This window comes from Spinacia oleracea, chromosome 5, assembly GCF_020520425.1.
Source record: "Spinacia oleracea cultivar Varoflay chromosome 5, BTI_SOV_V1, whole genome shotgun sequence".
In the NCBI taxonomy this organism is placed as follows: Eukaryota; Viridiplantae; Streptophyta; class Magnoliopsida; order Caryophyllales; family Amaranthaceae; genus Spinacia; species Spinacia oleracea.
The window spans coordinates 32429516-32455546 of record NC_079491.1 but is presented as its reverse complement, the minus strand read 5'-3'; the positions used below and the strand labels follow the sequence as shown (position 1 = coordinate 32455546).

General features: G+C 36.7%; 1 protein-coding gene across 2 annotated transcripts; it reads right to left on the bottom strand.

Annotated features, from left to right (window-relative positions):
* Window positions 1-3660: 3660 nt before the first annotated feature.
* On the bottom strand, window positions 3661-25567 carry LOC110797193 (phenylalanine--tRNA ligase beta subunit, cytoplasmic). 2 transcript variants are annotated; one of them, XM_022002289.2, is made up of 20 exons: window positions 25257-25567; window positions 25095-25150; window positions 24900-25000; window positions 24623-24785; window positions 24416-24528; window positions 21652-21718; window positions 16468-16509; window positions 13892-13933; window positions 13637-13713; window positions 13276-13402; window positions 13034-13201; window positions 11398-11526; window positions 11220-11321; window positions 10183-10317; window positions 9449-9523; window positions 9234-9341; window positions 5339-5434; window positions 5176-5259; window positions 4376-4461; window positions 3661-3985 (listed from the first exon to the last, which is right to left on the bottom strand). In XM_022002289.2, exons 1-19 carry the CDS (start codon window positions 25312-25314, stop codon window positions 4393-4395), a joined length of 1812 nt encoding a protein of 603 aa, XP_021857981.2. In that variant the 5' UTR covers window positions 25315-25567; the 3' UTR covers window positions 3661-3985; window positions 4376-4392. The 2 variants fall into 2 exon arrangements, with proteins under 2 accessions (XP_021857981.2, XP_021857982.2); XM_022002290.2 differs by having other exon boundaries at window positions 3661-3999; window positions 25257-25546.
* Window positions 25568-26031: the final 464 nt, after the last annotated feature.

Here is a 26031-nt window from a genome sequence, read left to right as displayed (position 1 = left end):
GGTTAAGGTGTTTTTACGTGAAACTGAAGGAGGGTTTGGTTGCTTTTGTTTCACGTGAATTAGAGTAAGGGGAGGGTTTGAGCTTTGGGTTTTAATGTTGGGCTTTCCCAAGTGGGCTTGAATTAGGATTTAGCTTTTATGATTCGAATCCAAAACTGAATAGGATCGTTTTCTAAATTCAATCAATTTTCGTAATTCAAATTCTTTTCAACTTAAAATTCTAAAATTACTTTTAATTTCATAAATCGTTAAAATATTTAAAACGTAAATAAAATAAATATACGTTAATTATATATTTATTACTAAACTTCATAAATTCTATTTAAATATAAATAATATACATTAAAATATATTTAATAAAATTTATAAATTTACGGGGGATTACAGGCTGGGGCATTTTTTAAACCGAACGACATTACTTTGTAGCAGTACAATCCTTGTTCCGTGACAAATGACGTCTTTTCTTGATCCTCGGGCCACAATGGGATCTGGTGAAATCCGGAGTAGGCGTCCATGAAACTCATCATGGAATGTCCGGCCGTTGAGTCGACGACTCGGTCTATCTTTGGCAGTGGGAAACTGTCCTTGGGGCAAGCTTTGTTGAGATCGGTGTAATCAACACACATCCTCCATGTCCCATTGGGCTTGGGTACCAGTACTACGTTAGCTACCCAGTCTGGGTACTGACACGGACGTATGAAGCCTGCATCCATTAGTTTCCTAACCTTGGCAGCGGCGGCCAAATTTCTTGCTTCTCCATGATTCCTCTTCTTCTGGCGTACTGGTTTTATGGCGCTATCCACATTTAGCTTATGCACGGCTACCGCCAGATCAATGCCTGACATCTCCTCTACCGTGAAGGCAAATATTTCCTTGTATTCTCGGAGCAATTGCACTAATGCTGCTGACAACTAAGTGGAGGTCCGAACCGACTGATGTTGAAGAATCAGCGGATGAGTTGTGGTTAGGGGTCGTCAGGGTGAATCCCAATGGGGACCGTTCGAGACGGGTCTGCTAAGTCCAGAATTATAGCATAGTGTGCTCCCACTGGCTCAGGTCGTCTTTCTGCATTGTGCTCCGTTGGTGTCTTCCGGGTTTTACGACGGCTTGCCAGAGGTTTAGCTTGCTCTTTTCCCTTTGGAGAGGCTCCCCAGGCCGTTGGCTCCAATGTCGATAAGTAACAATCCCTGGCCAACTATTGATTTCCATAGAGAGACCCAACGCGTCCGTTACTTCCAACAAATTTGACCAGTAGTAAATGAGGAACGATCACAGCTTTTAGGTCGTTGAGTGTTGGACGGCCGAGTATGATGTTGAATGTGGTGAGGTTTGCTACAATTATAAACCTGATGACACCTTCTTTGGTCACTGGGGGAACTCCAATAGAGGCCGGGAGTAAGATGGAGCCGATTGGACGAACGATGCTCCCTCCGAATCCTACCAAGGGCCCGTACACTTTTTCTATGGCTTCAGGATCGTGTCTTAATTTCCGCAGACATTGCAGACTGATTATGTCGGACGAGCTCCCCGTGTCCACCAGTACTCTCTTCACCTTGAGGTTAGCCACCTTAATCTCTATAACCAGAGGGTAATCATCATATGGCGATGCCGCCCTTCTGTAATCGTCTTTGGAAATATCTACAGAGGGTAGATTCATCTGTGCTGGGCGAAGATAAGATGGACCTTTTTGCCGTCCTTCCTTACATGGTTCTCCTGCAGCTATTCCCCCTGATATTACCATAACTCTTTCGTCGGAATACTTCTTAAAGGTGGGGCTCATTTCTTTGTCCGCGTCCTTTAAATGGATGTACTGGCGGAGGTGTCCTTCAGCCGCGTGGTCACTTAATATCTTCCTCAACATCCGACAATTTTGGGTGTCATGTCCTTCGTCGTTGTGGAAAGCACAGAAAGGGGCCTGTTGGCTGGAGGTGGTCAGTCGTCGGGGGGACGGTTCTATTCCCAGACTCGGTCCCTCAGCAAGGAGGATGTTTTCAAGAGCCGTGTTGAATATAAAGGAACCCCTAGAGGACGACCTCCTTCGCCTTCTTTTCTCCTCAGAGCCGCGTCCATTCTTTCTTCGGATGACGCTCTCATGCTGTCTTCTAGGAGTCTCTAGAGAGTGATGGCCCTGGGCCTCATTTTTCTTCTGTGAAGTTCGTCTCGTCCATCTTCCTGGACGTTCCTCTTTGACATCCCGACTCTCTTTCTCCAGGGTGCGTCCTTTCATAGGTGAGTCGGGATCTTCTGACAAAGACTCTACCATCCTGCCATTATCGTGCTTAGGATTGACTTCGTGAGCGCCATTCAACAAGTGCTGCACAGAAATGGCGGCAGCAGGCCGGCTAGCTGCCGCGTCACAATGAGTGTTGGATCCATCTTTAGACACCCCTCCTCTGACTAGGAGTCCCGTTTTGTCCTCGGATTTTCCGCACTCAGTTTGAAGTTCAGCCATGACACTGTACCTCCCCACAGACGGCGCCAAATGTTGTGGGATCTTTTACGGTGCTGACGTGGCACGCGTTCCTCGGAGGTATCAAGTATGACCTGACACGAACTTCTGGCAACCTGCAAAACAAGAATATTCCCGTAGGAATATTCCCTCCGATGTTTAAGTAAGTATAAGCTAGAGAGATAAGTAATTTGTAGAGAGAAGGCAGAGCAAAGATAGTTTTAGGTTGGTGGGAATGAATTGATTGCCTTTACCTTGGGATCTGAGCTATTTATAGTGCTAGGGTTTCTTGGGATCTGATCCCTCAACCCTAGCTGTGGGGTGCGTGCCCCTTGGGGATTTAGGACACGTGTCATTTGGCCAACAATGATGAGCCTTTTACAAATTGGACCTGGCTTCTCAGAGAAGATGGGCTTTTCAAAATGGGGATGTGCTCTTATTTAGTTTAGGTACCAAGGTTTGGGCCTACTTCCTAGGCTTGGGCCCAGTTGGCGTGTATTGGTCATTGTAGCCTCTTTGGGCCTTATGGCGGAGATATTCAAGCCCACATCAGAAATTATTGTTCATCAGGCCAAAAATTAGGAGCAGGCAGCGATTTGAGGTCAACCACAGTTTAAGGCCCCATTTTTAGGATTTGGAAAAGATTAGAACATGGCCTACGAAATGTGTAAGACGACCCTGAATAAATGGGTGATGGAGAGGATGGCAAACGGGGGACAAATCATTAATTATCACCCTAATAGATATATCTGCTAGGGTGTTAGGCCTTCATTCCGAGCTTTCCACTTCTTAGAAATTTGATTGATGATGAGTAATGATGCTCACAATTGACTTACAGAAGACCTATGATTCTATTGAATGGTCGTAACTTAAGACATTTCATTTCCTTTTAGGAAGTTGGAAACCATTCACTTCTTGGATTGTCGGGCGGAAAAACATGTCTCGAGAAAATTTGTGAAATCCATCCCTTCCTGGATTACGGGCGGAGAAAGAGGACATGGAGCCTCAAGAAAATTTGGTTTAATGCAGTGAAGTCTTACCCATTTTTCCAGGCAAGATCTCAGCCTAATGATCCAACCCGCATCCGTCACCCTCTTTATTATATTAATTGACCGTTATTGGATCATACACTAGACATTTCCATCCCATCCTAGAGTACTAACAGACCAAAGCCCAATTTCATAAAATACTTTTTTTTTTAACACCATGCGAAGATAACAAGAGCGCTTAAAGTTTGAATTATTAAAATAAAACTTTTAAAATAAACAATAATTTATCATTGCGTTCTTTCAAATCGAAAGGAGACCAATCAAAATGTTAAAAATATACAAAATTGAATAAACTACCAATATGCTAAAAGTATAGTTTGATAAATGAGCACATTCCAATGCCCCCTTAGAATAATAAGTCAATAAATTTGTCATTCCCGTCGTAGAGTAGACAACTTCTCCCTCTGAAATCAACTACAAAGTCAAAACATGCTTCCATTGACAATTCCTGTTTGCTTGAGACCAGCATCCGAAAGTTTGCAGGCACCTGTTAGCACACATCTATTTAAAACATTGCTCACTGATGGAGAAAATCAAGCTTAGTCTCAAAAGTACAACATATCTTCCTCGCATATAAATACCTCTCCCTCCCAGATAAATACTTTTACATGGAGATTAAGGAGAATGAAAGTAGATAGAAATAACTGTCTGGGATCTAACTTCAGGGGAAATATTATGGGAACAACTTCTTAGAAAAAAGATGTAAATTGTGGGACACCTCAACATAGAAGATGTTTCAATTGTGGGATGAAGAGAGTAACTATTTGTAATCAAAAGATGTAAATTGTGGGACACCTCAACATAGAAGATGTTTCAATTGTGGGATGAAGAGAGTAACTATTTGTAATCACTAGAACGAAAATGTTGACGCACTTACCGATTATATAACAGGGGTTATAAGAAACTCTCTATGTTAAGCTCCACATATGAACAAGGATCTGAGATATCAAAGTTGTTTAACACCTGAAAAATAACGAGAAGGATTGTAAATGATGACCATCATTACCAAGAAACACTAACTGAAGGAAACACGAGTCTATTCAAGTAGAACATGATGAGTTGTGTATAGGAAAATGATCTGTTGGCTGATAACAAAAAGGTCACCAAAATCCTTTCTCAATCAGAACCAACAACGAAATGGAATGAGAAGTTACAACCCAACCAATTTCCATAATCATTCGGAGCAGAAAATTCAATGAATATCCACTTGTATGGAGTGCTTATTTGGGTAAGTAAACAAACAGTAAACAAAATCGGTTACGCAGTTACACTGCCTAACCATTTTAAAGTAGCATACAGCTTCAAAGCCAACACATTTTCAAGTGCTGCAATTTCTAATAAATATACTCGCATCCTATGAACTAAGAGTAGCCTCATTACATTTGAAGACAGAAAATATGTCTTTGGTAGTTTGCTGCAAGCCTGTAGCTGTCATCATATTCATATTTGTAGATATTTCAGGTTTAAAAAGGAGGTCACATAAATTAGTACATTGTAATCTGGGATACTAAGCAAATATATATCCAGTCAATGAAATTATTGAAAGAATTCTGTTTGGAAACTGAACAAAATAGTGATACACACTTGTAATAATGATGTAACAAATAATATGCAGAAGGCTGTGAAATAACAATGCAGCTCAATTAGCTTCATAGCATGAGGATAATTTAGACATACCTCGGGATGCACAATGCCAAAGGAGCCTATGTGCTTCCCTTTGTAAATGATGTTGGCTTGTCTTCCCCGGAGAAACTCAGGATTCTATAAAAAATAGAAATTGGTCAAAAAAAAATATCCTAAAACTATGTAAATCCATAGTGCAATGCCATAAAAATCTTACATCTGCACGCTTTATGTAGTAGCCAGAGGTATCTCCCTCTGCAACAAAAGGAGTGCCAACAATTTCCATAACTCTGTCAATTAGGGAGTGTATAATCTGCAAAACAAGGATTAAGAAGAGGGTTCATTAAATCTGCTGCCCATTAATGATCTATCCTCCAATGCAGGCTTGAAAGCAACAATTTTGTAAGCAAGCTAAAGGCTCCATTTTCCATGCATGAAAATATAAACACGGAAGCAGGTTTGCTGGTAGATTTCGAAGGAGAGATGTGAACTAAAGCGCAAAGGATGTTCAAAACAAAAGTATTGAAGCGAAAGCAACCACCTTACCCACACTAACGCATGAGATAAACATACATAATATACTAAAGCTGGAAACGTTCGCCCAAAAGGGGGCTAATTTCTTAATAACATGCATCATACTTGTTTCTGTGAATCACACAAGGTAAATATCTCATGGCAGGGGGAAATCTGCAGTACTACCCCTGGCATCACTTATGTACCACTAAATGGGGTGTAGGAAATCAAGTTGTGACATAAGGCTAGCTAATAGTAAAAAGTTTGAAACAATTTTACATAGAACTTGAAATTAATAGCTTTCAGTGTGTTATCTTGCACAAAAATCAAATGTTCATATGACATTGGCATTGAATCTAACCTTGCATTCAGAACCCTTGGCTCCATTTGTTTTAATTTTTTAAAACTGTGTTTGGGATAGACGGAATTGGAAAGGAAGGAAGAAAAGAGAAATGGAGTGGGGATTTTTCATTGTTTGGATAGCGAAGTAAGAGATTAAGGAAATGGAGGGAAGGGGAATGGACAGAATTTACCTTCAAAATTGGAGAGATTTGGAAGAAAAATGAAAAAATAAAATGTGAATAACATGAAATACGATTTTTATCTCCTGAAAAATATCTAGAATTCGATTTAGTGTTTTTCCCTAATTTCTATCTCTCTCCTCAACTCACTCACTCACTCACTTGCAAATTTGGTCCACCAATTCGATTAATTTCCTGCTTCGCTTCAATTGAGATGCGACTGCTTTTGCTTGATTTTGGGTTTTTTCCATTATTTCTATCTCTTCTCAATTCAATCACTCACTTGCAAGTTTGGTACACCGATTGATTTTCTGCTTCGCTTCAGTTGAGTTGCAACTACTTTGATTTGCTTGCGTCACTTCTCTTGAGTTGCGATTTCATCCTTCTTTTTCCTCCATTCAATTACTTTAGAAGCAAATTGAGAGAGAATTGAATATTTTTCGGGATCAGCAAGATCTCAGTTTTAAATCAACAAAAAGGATCCTTTGTGAAAAACCTCCTAAAACTTGGCAACTTTTGTGAAAAACTACGAAATAAGTTTGTTTTATAAAGAAAGTTCCCAAACTTTCTAAAAACTTATACTGGCACTAGAAATTCATGGAATCTGCCAAATTCTCGGTTTTAGGGGCCAAACATTATACCTATATTAACTACCTTCCCCATTTTGCCGTTAACCCTTCTTTTCACTCATCCACTGTTATTATCTCCTTCCTTTTCCACCAAATATCCAACAACGATGCTGCTAAATGTCTTCAAAATTAAGGTTTGAAGCAACAATTGAAATTAAGGATGGAATTCACGCATCCTCATCTGAGGGGAAACAAAAAAGTAATTTACCCTTATCTTTTCTTGATTATTACCGAAATTAGGGGTTATGGAGAAATTGAGGGTTTTTTAATTGACGTTAAATTGTCAGAAATTCAACTTAGGATCTATTAGGCTCGACTTATTTTGACTTATTTCAGACAAAATAAGTTCAGTTAAGTTCAGTTAAGTTCAGATAAGCTCAGATATGTTCAGTCAAGTTCAGATAATATAAGTTCAGCAAAAAAAATTCAGACATTTTCACACAAAAATAAGTTTATTTCAGACAAAATAAATTTTTTTCAGATAAATAAAGTTCAGTTAAGTTCAGATAAGTTCAGTTAAGTCAAAATAAGTCCAATAGAACGGAGCCTTAGAAACCGAGAGTATTAATTCAATTGTAAATGCTTGAACTTTTTTTTTAAGTTTGTGGTTTTGAAGGATTTGTAGTGGTTTAATTCCAGAAACAATATTGATGTGCGTCTGTAGCATCCTAACCGAAAATTGTATTCTTGTACTACTGGCAAGCAGTGTAAGGTATTGGTGTTGTAAGTTCTCAGATGTTCACAGTGGTAGCTGTGGATTTTTTAGACCGTTGATGTTGAAGATGTTGAGTGGCAAAAGGTCACCACAAATGAGCTAGAGAATAGGTCGTTGAAGGCAGAAATATACAAGTTGGAGGATCAAGAATCTAAGCTAATTGATGAGAATGACAAGATCAAGAAATTATAGTTGCTATTGAGAAGAAGGAAAAAGGTGGGGTTGTTGTAAGGGGATGTGGGATGCAATAATGCATGGAGCAGTTGATTTATCATATATTTGTTTGGTGTGTATGGTTGTTTCGAAGAGTTATGCAATGTAATGTAAGCTACAAAATGCCATAATAGCAGGGGGAGTAGAATTTGGTTACATTTCGATGATGATATAGGCATACAAATCATAAGCCATGAGAAGTTTGTAACTCTTTTTTAAGAATTGATTGAAGGAGAGAACGCTACTAGTGTGTGCGTAACATAAAAGGTGGTCCAGAGGTTTTTTTGAGAAAAAGAATGGAGGGGGTGAAGATGTGTATTGAATGAACAGAGGAGAGAGAAGGAAGATGGTGTAGTTGTGAGTGGAATGGTTTAGGGGTATTAAGAGGTCATCCAATGCCCTTTTTTTGGAGGGAAATGATGGTGTTGGGTCCCTTAAATAGAGAAATGGACAGATTCCATTAATTGGTGATGCTAGTATACGTTTTTAGAAAGTTTAGGTAATTTGTTTTTTACAAACAAACTTATTATAGGTAGTTTTTCACAAAAGTTGCAAAGTGTAAGGTAGTTTTTCACAAAAAACCCTAACAAAAAAGAAAGAAAACAAAAGAAGTTGTGACTGCAAGCTGCAATCAACACATGAAGGAAGAAGATTAATTCATTCTATAATCTTTATTGCAGGGGTAAATTAGGAAAATCACATTCTAAATTATAGTAGTTCCTTTCCCCTCCTTTCCTACCTCTTCTCCCTTATCTAAACAAGGGAACTTATTTTAATTTGCTCCTCCCTTACCTCCCTTACCTCCCATTCCAGCCCTTCCCTTCCTTCCCCTGCTTTTCCTTCCTTTCTTGCCATCAAAATATGCTGTTAAATTTTCAAATAAGAAAACATATCTGATTGATCAACGCCCCCAAATTCTAAATCAATTTACAGCCGTACTGCAGTATGAACTCAAGCTTCCTACAATCCTACCCCAAAATGACATACTCCAATACTGAAGTCGTTCAATACAGCCGTTCTATTCGCAAAAGCCCTACTCACAGGAAGGCAAAGAATATATCCCTCCATCCAAACCACTTAACTTTAAGGATCTTTCTAGAAGTGGAATAAAGTAATAACCAGGAAAAGAAAAACTGAACGTTTTAGACAAGCGCACAAGCGCACAATCGTACATATATTACTTTTCTGGATACACGGGCATGTACCCTTGCCCAACACATATCTCACACCGCTAATGGATATGCATACTCTAGTTTCATCCTTAGAAGATACAGAGAATTTATGAATAAGAAAAAACAAAGCTTGAGCTAACCAATCAGGTACTTCCAACATACCCAACACTTTTTTTCATGTCTTAAGTTCTATACATATAAATTCAGTACCCTTTTGCATGTCTCTATGTTGCACATGTTTACGAGTGCAAACTTGACCCTTTATTAATGCACTTGCCAAACAATTGTATCACCACTTGTCAGTTTGAACTGGTGAAAACCAGAGAAAGACACCAGGTCAGAAGCCTACCTCAAAACCAGAACTAGCACCACAATAAAGCGCCGCAAGTTGACGGCAATTTCGGGCACCAACATCTCTTGTGTCATCCAGGACCGCTATGTCACCAACTTCAAAGATCTATACACAATATTGAAGTACGCCATTACAGGAGAGCCAAAAACACAAACTACAACTAAATAAAAGCATGACCAGACTTTGTTAGCACCATAAGCTCAACGAACTACCTTGATAGGCTTCCGATGATCTTTATTGTGCCCAGCAGTTTTCAATATACCAGCCATAAGACTACTACGTGCCATCTGAATTCCAAATAAGAAAAAATTACATCATATACGAAAGGTAGTTGGGTCTGGATAAAATTAAACATGACAAAAAAAAATATGTGTATACTATTAGACAGGCCAGGAATACAACTAACATAAGGACATTGAGGAATTTGAATAAAACATAGTGTTTTAAATGGCATCACAAACTGAGATGATAAAAGGTCTCACAGTCTATCAGCCTAGGTAGTAGGTAGGAGGGTGGATGCACTATGCCTTTGCGCTTGGCTGCGCCTTGGGCGCACTTTTTAAAACTATATTTAAGCCTTTTGTTTTCCTCTTCTTTGACAAATTGCTTGTCGTGCCTCTTCTTTTCCCCAATTTTTTGCTTTCATGCAACACCAATCCCCCTAAAGGAGACAGTTAGGAGGAAGTCTCTTCATTTTTCTCTCTTTCAATTTTTTTGCAATTGGAACACATGTGAAAGAGCACATTCAAATGTTTTATCATGTGATCAAAAGGTGCCTATTCGCAGGATAGCATAACAACATTAGCACGCCATTCTAACATACTGAAAAATATACACTTAGATCAACAGGGAGAGAACAAATGCAACCTGTAGGAAGGGATGGGGGGGAGGGGGGGGGGGGGGGGGGGGAATGAGATACTACACTTCAAGTGATACAAACACAAACCTCAAAATCAGAAGAACGAGGATTGGCAATAATCACGGCAGTTGATTTGTCATCCTTGCGATTCAACATGGCAAAGTTTTCTTTGTAAGAACACAGTATAAAAGCCAAAACCTCTGTGAATCCATTCATTGCGATCTGAGGGGAACGGAAAAGAAGTAAATAAAAAAGTAATAAATAGCTGTAAGTCCAAACAGGCCATGTATGAAAAGCAAATCACTAATATACATATACACACAGACACAAGCACACATAGATATGCATATGCTGCTAATTGATGAGCAATTTTGGTAATGCAACAAGAATGACATAAACAATAATTCACCCAAAGCCTTGGTCATTTAATTCAAGACTGAGGTGTATTAGACTATTAGCTATTTGATCTTTGTTCCATGTCAAAAGCAATAACTAACTGTTTACTTTCCAGGGATTACAAAAGGGCCAAACTGCTAATCAGATAGTTTGAATCTCACTACCATACAACATTTTCCAAAGAGGACCCTTTAGCTAATCAGATAGTTTGAATCTCACTACCATACCACATTTAAAATTTTAAACTGCAGGTGACAGTTAACCATCATCCCTCTAAACACCTGCTTAAAATGTTTATCAATCTCTATAAACTTAATTACCATTTTGCTTCTGCCTACATTTGAATAGGGGGAAAAACAAATTAATCTTCCAAAGTTGACAGACAATTTTCCAGTTTGCAACTGTGATCAAAGCCTACAAGTTTCTTTTCAATATTCTACGTGAACCAGTTCAGCAGGAAATTTTGTGAAAATATGCAAACTTAACAACATTTAGATATCCTATACTGAGTATTGATGGGCATAACTACATGGACACCTTATTTCTTTTATTTTCTTAAACAAACTCATGTTGCTCAGCACACACAATCCTAAAGCCTGCACATCTAAACAGTACCCCTCAACCAAAACAAGCACAAACGTAAGGACCAAGACAACAGGATTAACCAGCCAAGTGTTGGCATATCAATAAACACACACACACATATATGCCAAAACAAATATGATTACCTCGTATCTGATCAGATCACTTAGTTCATTCAATGCTAGAGGCTTTATAGATGCAGGCCTTCTCTTTGGAATTTCATTGTATCCAAATGCAATAGCAACATCCTAGAAACAAAGAAAGAAAAAGGTTTTCTGTTACCCTAAAACTAATCCACTCTGATCAACCAATTTAAATATATACCTCCATAACGTCACAAGGATGAAGAATATCGCTTCTTGTAGGAGGAACAGAGACACTTATTTTGTATTGATTATCAGCTGAATCAGATTTCTTGGCATGCAATTGCATCCTCTGTAACAACTGAGTGACCTGTTTCCAACAAATAGATAAAATAAACATCCTGCCTCAACTTATTACAGAGCTCTTACAATAACTAAAAGGGAGGTGCAAAAAAAAACCAGCCTTCATTACAGGAAAAAGTACAGCCAAATAGATCAAAGCAACAGAGCTTCTTAAAAATCATAGAATTAAGAAAACACAATCAGGCAGTACAACATGAAGCAAGAGCACCTTATCCAGAGTAAGCTTTCATACAGTGCATGACTTAGGTAAGCACCTACCCCAAAAACAAGCTCTTACACCTCATTTAATCTCATAGAAAAAACCCTAGTGTCATGTTTACGCTTTATGAAATCACGGTTTTTCCAATATCCCATATTCAGCAAACTTTCATAATGTAAATGCATACTAAGGTGACATAGAAATTTGTATTTAGGAATTATAACCCCATGTCAAAGTCTTAGGAAGTGTCCTAAACTTGTTTCGTTGACATCAAGGAATTTGCAAATTGTAAGAATTTTGAGTAACCAAGAGGGGGGTATGAAATTCCCATGTTTTGTGCTAATTTCCGATTCCCATGGAATTTTGTAAGTCCTCCATTTTCACTTTTTGTTGTCAACCAAACAATCATGTCTCCCCCCTCTTCCCCCACCCACTGAATTTCCATGATTTTCCAATTCCCCAATTTTATTTTATTTGGTTAATCAAAGAAGCACTAAGATAAGAAAAACACATTTAAATATGACATGTAAACAGTGGTAATACAAAGACAGAGTCCTAGACAAGACCATCTTCTGCCCTCACAGAGCATTGTAACAATTACATTAAGACTCAATATCCTTAGAACAGAAGCACTCATCCTTCCTCATCTGACTCCAGCCTCCAACTGAAAAATAAACCTAACATGAAAAGAAAAGAAAACTTTCTGAGGCTATTGTTTGCATCTGCCCTTCTCCTCATTCAAGAATCAAGATGCTCCACCACTCCAACACTCTAGTTGAGGATTTGACGATGACATTAAACTTCCCTTAATTATCAAAAAGATACCATGTTTTGTCGAGTTCTACTTGAGTATTACCGATGACAAACAACATGTCTCTCCTTTTCTTTACCATTCTTTTTCTTATTCCATATTTTGGAGGACGGGTTAGCCAGAAGTGGGGAAATATCTAAAATCCTCGCCAATTAATCATAAGCCATCTTCTGTTCAATGAATTATTTATAAGCTTGCATCCTCTTTCATATTATCCATTAAAACATGGAAAAACATTAAGGAGTTGAGAGCATATAAATTTTTTAAATGAATGGTCCACAGCGGGCAATATCCACAGTACAAATCCAAGATATACAGTTAAATTTTGCATAGTAATACCTCTGAGAAAAATGATAAAAGATGAGTAACCCTCAGATAAGTGACATGGTCAAAGAAAAACCAAGATGTTCAAGCACCAAAATGACAATAATAACTAGCAAGACAACACCCCTGAGAAGAACAACAAAAGATTGAGTATTCCTCATTAGGGGCAGCGCACATCACCTTGTCTGCTTCCAAAGATACTCCAATTGCATCATTGATATAAGACAGTGACACTTCCATATCATAGAGTGAGAGATCAGGACAAACATATGACTCTCCACCAGAATATATTACTTCAACTGGTTCAACTTCAAACTTCTTCTCACAGTACCCAGAGAACATAGTAACCTGAATCAAAGAGAACCATCATCAGCCAAATCATAAGGAGTTGCAAAACCAATACAATAACCTTTCTCTCATACCATGGTGTTCAAAACAATCTTAGCCTTCGTCAGATCAGTGGCTGTACATTCAATGAAAACATTCTTTGTCTTCAAATTAATAGCTGAATGTGCACCATTTATTATCGGGGGTAAAGACAACACAGTTCTGCAGATCACAAACTGTAAGTTTCAGAATACTTCCACAGTGTTCAACCTTTAAAACATATGGAGTAACGAAGGGCACAACTTTATTTACACCAAATTCATAACTTAACAATAAGTCCCAGATATACTAACAATAGTTCATGCTTTGAACTCAGAATCCAAATAATACTTCATTATTCTAATACAGAAACAAACACAGATATGGAAGGACAAGGCAACATTGTTGACATTATACCTGTCACGGTCATATATAACTGGAAACACGGGTGAATTCTCTATTATATTCAGGTACTTCTTCAGCTTCAAATCAGACTGTCAAAATACAACAAAGTGAGACTAAAGATAAGAGATTCTCCTTCAAGAGCTCACAGGTATCCATAACAGAAACTCCAACAAACATTTACACAAAAGTTATAAATTAAATCTGTTCATGGTTATTCAGCATGTTCTTCAGTTCTCCACTATGACTAAAACAAGAAAGAATAATTACCTTATAGAACTCCATTAGTTCATCGGCCCTAAATTCGTTTACCTATAAAATTGGAAAAAAAAAATTAGAAGGCAGAGATCTGAATTTATGAGCACCTCAGAGCCAATATATTAAAATAGAAAATCAAATGCACATCAAATACAGGAAAAGGGAGGGAAGAAGCAATGTGCGACTTCCACATGCTAAAAGGCATATTTATACAGCAAAATTTAACTTAGAATTGACTTTTTCGGTAGATCCAGGTATACTAGCATCAGTACCTTTTATCAGCAGAAAATTCACTGCAACATCAAATAAAGAGAAAAGAAAGGAACTTCCCATGTTGGCACCAAAATATGGTCAAGGATGGCAGTAAAAACAGCACTCTGAAATTACGCTTAACTCGGCTCCAAATATTTTAAAAGAGAATATCCTAGAAATTGTGCCAAACACCACATTCATGAAAATTGCAAGAGAAAACATGAAAAACACAATATAGTTTATACACAAAGAAAGAGGGAGGAATGGAATAGATTGTCTCCGTTCGCAATGACAATAGCTGTTCGACTTTTAACATTCTCCAGTTCAGGTTTCTTTGTCATCTCTTAAAATCTCTACAAATTCGTAAGAGTGGAAGTTAAGAGAGTCTTCTAGTGTTCTGGAGGTTGCCAATTCTACGGACCCAGTTAGATAAATAACTTAACTTTCCTTTCTGTTAGTGCAACTCTATGTGGCTTTTAATGTTTCACTTTTGATGGTGTAAACCGTGTAAAGCAGGACTGGCATATACTTTCCTTCCCAAGATTTTTGTTAGGGATTCTTTGTCCTCTTTGTTGTACTTGCTTTATAATTTCAATGAATTATTTTCTTATCTGATAAGTAGAGAAAGACAAGAATGTGGGAACTAATAACTATGCATTCATAACTCTTGGCAATTACGTAAGAAAAAGTAAATACGAACTTGTAATTCCCAACTTACTTCAAAACCCTAATCATAGATCCTTTCCCTCACCGTAGATCATTTTTGTTAGGGATTCTTTGTCCGCTTTGTTGTACTTGCTTTATAATTTCAATGAATTATTTTCTTATCTGATAAGTAGAGAAAGACAAGACTGTGGGAACTAATAACTCTGAATCCATTACTCTTGGTAGTTATGTAATAAAATGTAAATAAGAACTTGTAATTTCCAACTTACTTCAAAACCCTAAATCACATAGATCCTTCCCCTCACCCCCCCCCCCCCCCAGTCCGCACATTTGACAACCAAGCTAAAGCCAAAACTTTAACTAAGCTGTAAAATAACCTTAAACAATACCCCACGATACTGAACCCCACGACAATTATCATCCTTTACATCCTTAGTAGTTTCAGTTTGCTTTTATCACCTTATAGACATATGGAAGTATATCAGCTTGAGCTTTCCAGGGGGAACGGAAAAGGATGGGAAATCTAAAGAACTTGAGCATACAACACAAAACAAAAAAGATATGAATGAGATGAGGGGAGGAGTTGAGAAAAGACTAAAAAGAGTATGGGATAGAGCAGGGACGGGGCAGGCGAGAAAAGGGGAGTGGAGCTGCAATGCTGCATGGTGGTGGACTGGTGGTGGTTGAAAAGTAAGGATGGGAACTGGTTTACAGATGCTGGAAAGAGTAAATGGAAGAAGAACAAAAGAGGGGGAAAAGGAAAAGAGAGGGTGTGTAAGTGACACAGAAAAGAAATAAGGAAAAGAGGAAAAGAGAGGGTGTGTAAGTGACACAGAAAAGAAATAAGGAAAAGAAGGGGGATAGTAAGGTCAAAGAAATGTAATTACAGAAAGATTCTGAGCAATTAACGTGCACGTGGACTTACAAGCTTTCTTGAAACAAATTACTCGTAAATATACATACTTGGTTTTGGTCGTGATTTCAACATCTAATTAGGTCAAAACAGCGACAAAGAATCCAAGTTATTAACTATTTAAAGCATAAATTGTTGTACATGCACAGAGATTAGACCCATATCCTTCACAGCTCATTTGGTACAGACTACAGATTGAAACCTAAGGGGGTGATGAATTGGCAATAGAGGTTTTATTTTATGATTTGACATAAACTGTTTGGGAAGTTGACAGTGATGAGAAAAACTAAGCAAAAGTGTAGATTTGCACTGAGATTTCAATTTTGCCAAGTTTTTTATTAGGAGAGAAATCATTGGATACATAAAAACTACAAAATTATGTGCAAATACTATTATTATATAGGCAACATAGCCAAATGGTTTTCCATAGTTTTTAGTTATGGAAAACCTGTGATGCTCGGACGTATAAAATGACTCAACACCACCCAACCCGCGTACAAAATCGGGATATGGGTGGGACTCAGGAGGGGGAAACAGACACCGCATAAAGTCAATTCAAAGGAAGACGAACCACTATGTCGAGAATACTAAATCATGACATGTTCAAATGCATTTGGCTTTATGCCATACAAACATTTAATATTAAAGCTCAATAGCTCATGCCATATAGCACACATTAAGCAATTCAGCATAAATAAAGTGTCCAATCTAATTACACGATCAAACTGAACTAGTAAAAAAACAAATTCAACCATACCTGCTTCAAAGGCACAAATTTTATTTCGGACGGCAAAGCAGCCTGTGACAAGATCAAAAGAAGTCAATAATTATTAGTACTCATTAAAATAAATAAGTCTAAATATGCTACATTCTTCCCTTAAAAATTTTTTTTGTAAGTGGAATTTACACCTATCTTTTTATTAAATTCAAAAAATTTATGCTTGATCTCAAAATATTCCTCCTCACAATATAATATGGTTTTTATACATGATGGATAGATACAAGACAAACACATAAATCAAGATCAAATAAAACTAAGGGGGCGTTTGATTGGGGGTAATAATCTAAGGGGAAGAGAATGGGCTGATATCATTCCCTTTGTTGTTGTCTGTTAGGTCTATTTCATCATTCCCTTTACCATTTTTGAGTTAACCCCAAAACCCTCTACACTCATTCCCCCCCCCCCCCCACCCTAGATTTTTCCATTCCCTTTCCCCCATCACCTCCCAATAACATTGACCACCATTATATACAAGCTTGACCCAACTTTATAACACAGCAAAATAACCGAACCTACTACCGGAACAACCAACAGCTGGCTCCACCACCCTACCTGCCACCTCAGCACTGCCGGAAAAACTACCGGCAACTACCCACAACCAGTGTTTAAAAAAGCGCGCTTAAAGCTCGCTTAAGCTCTGAAGCTCGAAGCTCTAGGGCAAAGGGCTTAATTAGGTCTGAGCGAAGCGTTTGTAAAAAAGCGCACCGAAGCGCACTTAAGCGCATGAAGCGCAAAAAGCGTATGAAGCGCGCTTTTTTGAGCTTCATTGAAATTCTTCTATTTTAAAAAAAAATCACGTTAAAAGCTTTTTTTATATGTTTTTATTGTCTATTGGACCACATCGTATTAATCCTTAACATTAGAAAGTGGGCCAAGAGTCCAAAAGAAAAGAAAAAAGAAGAAGATGACATATCTTTTTGAAAATAGCATAGTATATTTGTTTCCTAGTGGATATTACATGATAAACACTATGTTATATGCTTTATTTTGTTAAAACAAGGAGCAATAGGGAAGAAAATCTGATGTTTATGTGTTTTTGTTGTTATTTTAGTAAGATATATATCCATAATGGTAAAGAAACCTTGAATTCTTAAAAAGTGCGCTTCACTTCGATGATGCTCACGCTTTGCGCTTGCGCTTTACGCTTAAGCTCTAGGACTCATATCGCTTTAGTGCGCTTTGCGCTTTTTTAAACACTGCCCACAACCAACCCACACTTGAAAACTTAAAGCCAATAAATTGTTCTACAATATGGCAAGTTGAATATGAATGAGTAAATTAAACACCCATTTACATGTTTCTCTTAATCCATCACGAATAAACAATAAGATAACCTAGAACATCAAATTGCAGTAACCAAGTAACCAATTGAACGGCACAGGAAATCCATGATTTCATAATAACAAGAGATAATCAATCAACATCACCGGAAACCACCCAAACAAGCTACCCTCACCACCCAGAAAACTCAATTGTCGAGAAAATCTACCTCACCACCCACCCAGAAAACTCACCCACCATCCCAAAATTTCATCAACAACCACCCACAACCCCAAAAATTTCGATAAAGAAAATAAGAGTTAGAATGAAAACTACCTTTTCGAATTTATGATTATGGCTTTAAATGGTCAAATTCGACCAGGAAAACTCCACATCTGGAGTTTTTAGGATCGAATTTAACCTTCAAAACATCAAATTTGCCTCTTTATGGATATGGTGAAACAATATGAGAATAAAGAGAGAGGAGGGGCGGCGACATGAGGGGAGAAGGCGGCGGCAAAAACGGGAGAGGGGCAGCGGAGGAAGAGACATATAATGGAGGCAACGATATTTTCATTTTCAAAGAAAATATGATCGAGTAAGATAGAGGAGGAAGAGACATAAAATAAATGAATGTTACCCAAACGCTATTTTATATCAAAGGGTTTAGTTTCCTTTCCCCTCTTTTCCCTTTGTTGATTTCACTCCCTTTACCCCGTCCGAACCAAATGAATCCTATTGTAAGAAAAGCAACAAAAGTCAGAACGACATGTTAGTTTGGCTGACAATTAACAATGAGGACTTGAAAACACTCACCATTTTTGTCCCTCCACGTCTTCCTCTATTTTTAACAAGGTAAGTTTAAAGGGAAAGGAAGGTGAGACTAGTGAAAGCATGGAATGAGCATCGACGCCAAGCATGTTCAGCATTTGACTACTTCTAATAGAATTAACTAGTTCATGTATCAGATGATAATTTCCTCATTTAAATTAGGGTAAGTAAATAATATTTGCCCATAAAACTATTCTCATACTCTGAAACATTACACTAGTGCACAATTATGAACTACTTTTACCCCAAACAAGATCAAGTAGATAGATTCTATCAAGATATTATAAGTAGTGGCCCCATATGCCCTGCAACACCTTAAATTGTCTTCCCCAACACCACCAATCTATTCTTTAGCAACTTATCAAGATATGTGAGATAAAAGAGCAAATGACAATGATTGTTACTGAAGGACAGTTAGCTAGCTAGGTAAAATTTTCAATTAGGAAGACGTGTGCTTCCTAGAGAGAAGAACGAGTGAGGTTAAACTGGACAAAGGGTGTGTGGAACACACTTAGCATTCCAAGACATGAGTTTATCACTTGGGTGGCAGCTTGGAAAAGGATGAAAACAAAAGAGAGATTGGCCAAGGTTGGAGTAATAGCGGATGATATATGTATCATTTGCGGCCAAACGCCAAACACTCATGCACATCTATTCTTCCAGTGTCATTTTAGCTCTCAGTGCATGCAAAAGATAAAAGATTGGATGGGGATTGCTCGTCAGTGGAGAACTCTTTCCGAAGCCTTCAGGCGGATACAGAAGAAAGGGCAGCAAATTCAGGAAGAGTGTATGGCTAACGGAAGTAGTTGTTGTTGTCTACACAGTATGGAGAAGCAGGAACGGTCTTTGGAGTCACAAAGTGATGGTAATTCAATGTGTTGTGAAGAAAATTCAGTTGTATATCAAGGGCAGATTGGCTCATGTTTTACCTAGGGAAATTACTGTTGCTAATTTGCAATGGTTTTCAAACTTGTAAATGTTTCAGTTGTATAGTTTGTGAGACATAATGTTTGATTTAGGCTTGTAAAGCCTAGCTTTTTTCTCGTTGGTTTGGTTATGCTTGTCTTTCCGCCAAGCTTAGGTTGTAAAATTCCATTTTTGAGAAATGATCAAAATACTAACTTATACCAAAAGTATTAAAAAAAAAAAACTTAAAAAGATATTTTAAGTAGTGGCCCATAAGCCCTCGGCCTTCAATGGATCAACCATCTCAAGGAAGGTTAAGGGACAAAGCATTAGTAATGAAGATCAGCTTAGAGTTAATATATTTTCCATTAACCCTATTCCCAAAGAAGAATGAAACATCTTGATCAAAAGATAGCACATTCAATTCGTACATTGAGGATCTATCTGAATTAGCATCATCATCATTGCATGTCAAACACCATTCCAAACCATCCACGAATTTAACCCTTGCTAACCTTGCTCAAAACATTGCCCAAAACAAAAAATCTTTCAACAATGACATCCTACTCCATATTCTGTCCTCAATGTAGGTTTCTCCTCTCATAATAATTTACTATCCATACTATAGCTGTAAGTTTAAATTAACCTTCTTTGGACACAATGCCACATCTCTTATTTTGCAACACGTAGTTGTTTTCTCCTTCGTCATCATATCTTTCAAAGGTAGCCAAAGAAAAATGCATTCCTATGGAAGAACAAAATTGTCCATTGTTGGAAATTTCAGACCCTAAAATGACAATTTTGTTATTCAATAAGAATGACAATCATTCTCCTGACTTGAAACCTCACTTCAAATTTATGTATGACACATGCTCTTAAAATAGAAGGGATCTAAACTACTCCCTCCACCCCTAAAAGATTGCCCCATAAAGAATATGGGGCTATCTTTTAGGGACGGATGGAGTAATAATAACTCCATGCTCTTAAGAAAGGGAGCAGATCCAAACTAGTAATAACTCCAAGTGATAGAGATATGATAACCCATAAAACATAGGAACGGCATTAAATTAGGGTACTTCTCTTAACACTTATTAGAACAGAGAAGGCAAATAAAAGTATCCCATGTCAGAGCAACATTATGGTCCCCTTCACCTCACAAAGTAAATTAAGGATCCACAAAAATTAAAGACAAGTCATATCACATTTGCAGAAGTCAATACAGGAAACCCACTCCTTTCTACAAACGAAAAGATGTAAGGTCCTCTTGTTCTTGTATATATGACATTAACCAAAGAAATCCAACTAGGAGCATAGGAAACCCAAGATTCCTAATGTCATAGAATAAGGCAATGGAAAATAGAAAAGGCAATATATTACATTTGAAGAAGTCAATACCCAAAAACCCACTCTTTTCTACAAAGGAAAAGTTGTAGTTCCTCTTATTCTTGTATATATAAGATAAAGATCACAATCAAAGAAATCCAACTAGGAGCACACAAAACACAAGATCCCCGGTCTAACAAAATAAGGCAATGGAAAGTAGAAAGGACCACGGACAAACACCACTCATTTGCCTACCACATGAGCAAGCAAGAGAGATTTACTTGTAACTTGTTGGTGTAGAGGTGGAAAATGAATCACTCAAGGTTGGATTCAGGTTGTCTCAAACTCTCAATTCATTTCAAGTCATAATCAGGTAACGAATCATTTGATTTGAGTAGATTGGGTCAAATTTAGGTATTGTTGGTTATCTTGCAACATAAATTACTACGTCATTTTTATTTTCATGTCTCAGTCGATTCAATTTTGGTTGTTGTTGCCATTTAACCGGACCATTTTTTAGCAACCATGTCTTCTAGCACCATCTACACCATCTACCAAGCATGCATTGAACTACCTACGACAAACTGAAAAGGTTTGAGCAACCATTAGGCGGTAACATGGATAATCCAAGCAAAGACCCTTAGCACAAAAAAAAAAAAAAAAATATGTTGCTTACAGACATACATTAAAAAAAACATGAGAATAGAATAACTTTGTTGTTACCATAAGACATTGATCCAAAATAAACTAGAACACAAGTTAAACAAAAACTAGTATAAAAAATTGATTAAATAAAGTTACATCTGTGATATAGCATTAATGAGACATATTATCTTATACCTCATAAGAGAAAGGGCCTTGAATAGTGTCTAAGTCGTGAGTCCCGATAGCTACCAAGGTTCTTCGGCTGTATAAAGAATATAGATATAAACTCTCCATGTTTTCAAAGATAACAACAATCTTTGGTGTCTCTTACGTCATATTCACACATGTCTAAGATGTCACCACACTATTAGTTAAAATAAACATATTCACACATGTCAAGATGTCAAGCATTTCAAATGTTTTTTTTCTTATTCTTCTTAGAATTGCTATTTTGCAATAATCAAAGAACTACCTCACATTAACACCTACCCAACCCATATATCTTTCTAAATAAAAATATGCCATTGTTCAAAATTTGAATGTCACAATTCTTTTCCATCCCTTAAATTTCTTTTGTACAATGTACTTGTATTAAGCTTGTATTAGATCTCTAGCACTGATAAACGATTGGCTTTCATAAGTAAATATTAATGATCGAAACGGGCATAAATCGAGATGCAAATTGTATGTGCAACTCTTTCTCATTGCGGTCTTACACTCGGTTGTTGATTAACAATGTTATATACTTATATGCATGGTTATTAAAATCATGATTCAAACTGTAGAATATTACAATTCTACAATCAATATGTTCTTACGATTCGACTTACAATTCTACACGATTCTACAATTTTGATCATGCTGAGAAAGTTATTAATAGATAAATGTTAGTTATTGCTTATTTAGCTATTAAAGATATTTCAGTTATTAAGTTTTCCACCTATAATATAAGCACTTTAAATGAAATTTGAGAATAAAATCTTGATTATACTTATTCATAGAATCTTACGATTCTACGATTCGATTATAGGAGTCCCTTCCGAATAAAAGTAGAATCACGATTTTGATAACCTTGCTTATATGTATCGTAGACTTAAATGAGTAATCAAGATTGACATTATTGTTTCAGAGATAGGTGGTAAAAGACTCAACCTTCAAATGATAGAGTCATGATGGATTCAAGTACTTTGAGACCCTCTTTACCACCTTTATTAACTACTACCTCCCTTTCATAATGTTCTTTACGGTAAGATTTTTTTCATATTTACCACCTTTTAAGTTTCAAGTTTTTGTGTTTACCACCTTATAAAATGTAATTTCATATTTACCACCTTAATTTAATGAAAAGTTTCATATTCACCACTTTTTAACGAATTTCATCCGATTTTTCATCAATGTGAGCCTCCACTTAACCAACTTCTTTAATTTTTCTCCTCTTTCATTAGGTTTCCAACTAAAGAAGTTAGTTAAATAGGGTTCAAATCGACCGGAAGTTGGATGAAAACCGTTAAGAGGTGGTGAAGTTAAAATATTTCATATATTAAGGTGGTAAATATGAAACTACATTTTATAAGGTGGTAAATACAAAAACCTGGAACTTAAAAGGTGGAAAGTATCAAAATATCATTACGGTTATCATATGCACAAATATTAAGATAAAGGAGAAAGAATGTGTAAAAAGGTGGGTGAATGTAATAAAATATGGATAAAATAAGTGAAGGAGTTTTTAAAAGTGGGTGGATGTAAGAAAAAATGAATAAAATAAAAGAAATTGAGTGGAACGTGATAAATGTTGTGGGATAAGAGGGGTAAGATAGTAAAGTTTCATGTCCAAACAGAATAAAAAACAATGTCAAGAAACATTAGGGAACGGACTAAAACGGAAAGCGTAAAGATCATTTTGAAAGGAGGTCCTAGTTCTTTACCATCTTATAAATGTGAAAACTGGGCATTCCACGTGAAAGGTGGGTGAAGTCATGGTTGTTAAACTCCTGATTCGGATCTTACGATTCTACGACTCTACGATCCAAAAACACGCCACCGATCCGGATCTTGGGTAGGATCTTAATGTGTGTAGGATCTTAATGTGTGTAGGATCTTACGATACTACCTCGATAAAATTAGAAATATCATACTTTTCTATCAATAAATTAGTTATACAAAAGGAAGTATCATATTTACTAAAAAGTAAGGAAATTCATATAATTTTATCAATTAAGATTTCAAGTTGATCATAACTCAAATCTTAATTTCAACAAACTTGCGACATCTTATTAATTGCACTCGAATCTACACAAGTATTAAGCTAATGTAAGGGAAAAAAACGATCTTTAAGTATTAAGATTACTTGAATACATGATTTTATATTGCATTTTAATAATATACATTATTTTTACTATTTAGTAGGATCTTACGCTCCGATTCTACCGATTCGATCCTACCACCTACATCGATCCAAGGTAGGATCCCGATCCTGAAAACCTTGAGTGAAGTAGTACAAAAAGTATTCCGTGTGCACTATTAACCCAAGGGTCAAAGAGAAAAGAACCAAAGGGTAAGGAGCTACAATAAAAACTTCTTTCAAAAATTTTCTTTCACACTTAAATATGTCATACAACAATCTAGATGAAAACATGAAATGATACTGTGACTTCATAGATATAAAGTACGAAATTTACAAATAATGACGAAATATTTTATGCAGGGCCACGAAAGTCAAACTGAAAACCCTTTGTTTAAACTCTTCTGTTAATTCTATTGTAGTCGATACTAAGTAGTCATGCTATTCAAATTGAAGTGAGTTTGGTGATGAGTAAATGTAAAAAGCCCTTTTCTCCAAAAAAAAAATTGTTTGATCATTGTCTCTTCTGCAGTGTCTACCATACCAGCACTCATATGTTATGTATATCGAAATGTGTCAGAAAAGGGCCTACAGAGAATAAAAATCAAGGAAACTTACCGACATATGTTCTGATGTAACCTATCTTGAAGATCAATGAAGCTGTTATATCTTGCTTCATCGAAAGTAACACCTCTTAGAACAGCACAAACAACAAATGGCCGGATAGATAACTACATGTGAAACCAAATAAAAGCACTTCATTATATGCATAAATCAATGTCAATTGGACCTCTAAATCAAACAAAGGACTTCATAGCCTTATACCTCTGGTTCCACAAGCATGTCCTTTTTTGGGAAACTTGATTTCACATGCATTTTCAACATGGATTGATGAGTAACGTTAGAGAGCGTATATGTTGGAATATCTTCACGCTCTTCGAAAACACGAAGGGCCTGTGCAATACCCTCCAGACATAGCAAATCATACCTTAAAAGAAAACACTATGTATACTTAACACAGTACATTGTATGTTTAAAGTCACCCTTAAATTTCAAGCCAGCAATACAGCTGAATGTCAACTAAGCAACTTGATTAGGATACCTATTTGCAGGCACTTCAATTTTGTAGATAACTTCTTCATCTTCAGTTGGTCCGTCGTCTTCTATATGCTTTTCTTTCCGAATTATTGCCCTCTCCGTTGTCTAATCCATCATTCAATTTTACAGAAGAAATTAAACAATTGAAAATTAACCCCCAGCCAAAAATCAACAGAAACACAGTAAAATTGCAACTTACTATATCATCGAGCTCAATGCCAAACCTAAAGCACAAATCTTCGAATTCTTCATCTTCTGAAAAATGAAATTTAGTCCGAAGAAAATCAGAGTTGGAATTGGTGGCAATAAAATGGACATTAATAATATCGAAAGTATCGAAAAGAAGGTTTCGCAAGTTTACCATAGGTTTTGCCTAGAGCGTCGAAAAGGCGGTCTCTACCAACGCTAACAGTAGGCATGGCGGCTCCTTCTCGTTCACTTTCCCTCTCCTATTTCGTAGATTGCTGGGTATGAAGTGGATGACTGACTGCGTAGAAGTAATAAGGGAAAATATCAAAACCACCAGTTTTCCGTCAGATAGTTGGTGAGACGGCTGTGTAAGAAGGGCGCTGCTTCGACGCGGCGCCGGAATCTTGTGATTTGTGCTACTCGATGGCGCCTAAAGTAGGAGGCTCTGATCTCTTCTCATTCCACTTATTTGCAAAATAATAAATAATAAATAATAATATTAGTAATTGATTAATTATAAAATATAAAAATACTAATAAAAAATATTAATTAATAACTAAAGAATAATTAATAACTAGATAACTTGTAATACCCCGAATTTTTAAAACTTCGGTTAATTAGGCTTAATTATTTTTATTTAGCTTAAAATCGTTTTAAATCCTAATTTCGAACTTCATTTTTAATTACGAAGTTTTATTTCCCGCGAAATGTTAATATCATTACACGATTTTAATTTCAAATTTACGAACTCAACGACTCTTTTTAAATCTTAATTATTTCGGATTTTTAATAATTTCGAAACGTTTTTATTTTATTCGAAAACTAAATTTTATTTTTCGTAACAAAAGATTATTTGGAAGCTTGATTTTAATTAAACATTATTATTAATTTCCTAAAATAGCATCAAATTTTCAGAAAATCTTGCCTAACTAAGTGAAATGACCAAA

Excerpts from the sequence above, each read along its gene's own strand:
- LOC110797193 (XM_022002289.2), bottom strand. The coding sequence starts at position 25,314 with ATGCCTACTGTTAGCGTTGGTAGAGACCGCCTTTTCGACGCTCTAGGC. Across the intron at positions 25,151-25,256 it reads CGCTCTAGGCAAAACCTATG|AAGATGAAGAATTCGAAGAT; the intron begins GTAAACTTGCGA and ends TTCATTTTTCAG. Across the intron at positions 25,001-25,094 it reads GCATTGAGCTCGATGATATA|ACAACGGAGAGGGCAATAAT; the intron begins GTAAGTTGCAAT and ends ATGATGGATTAG.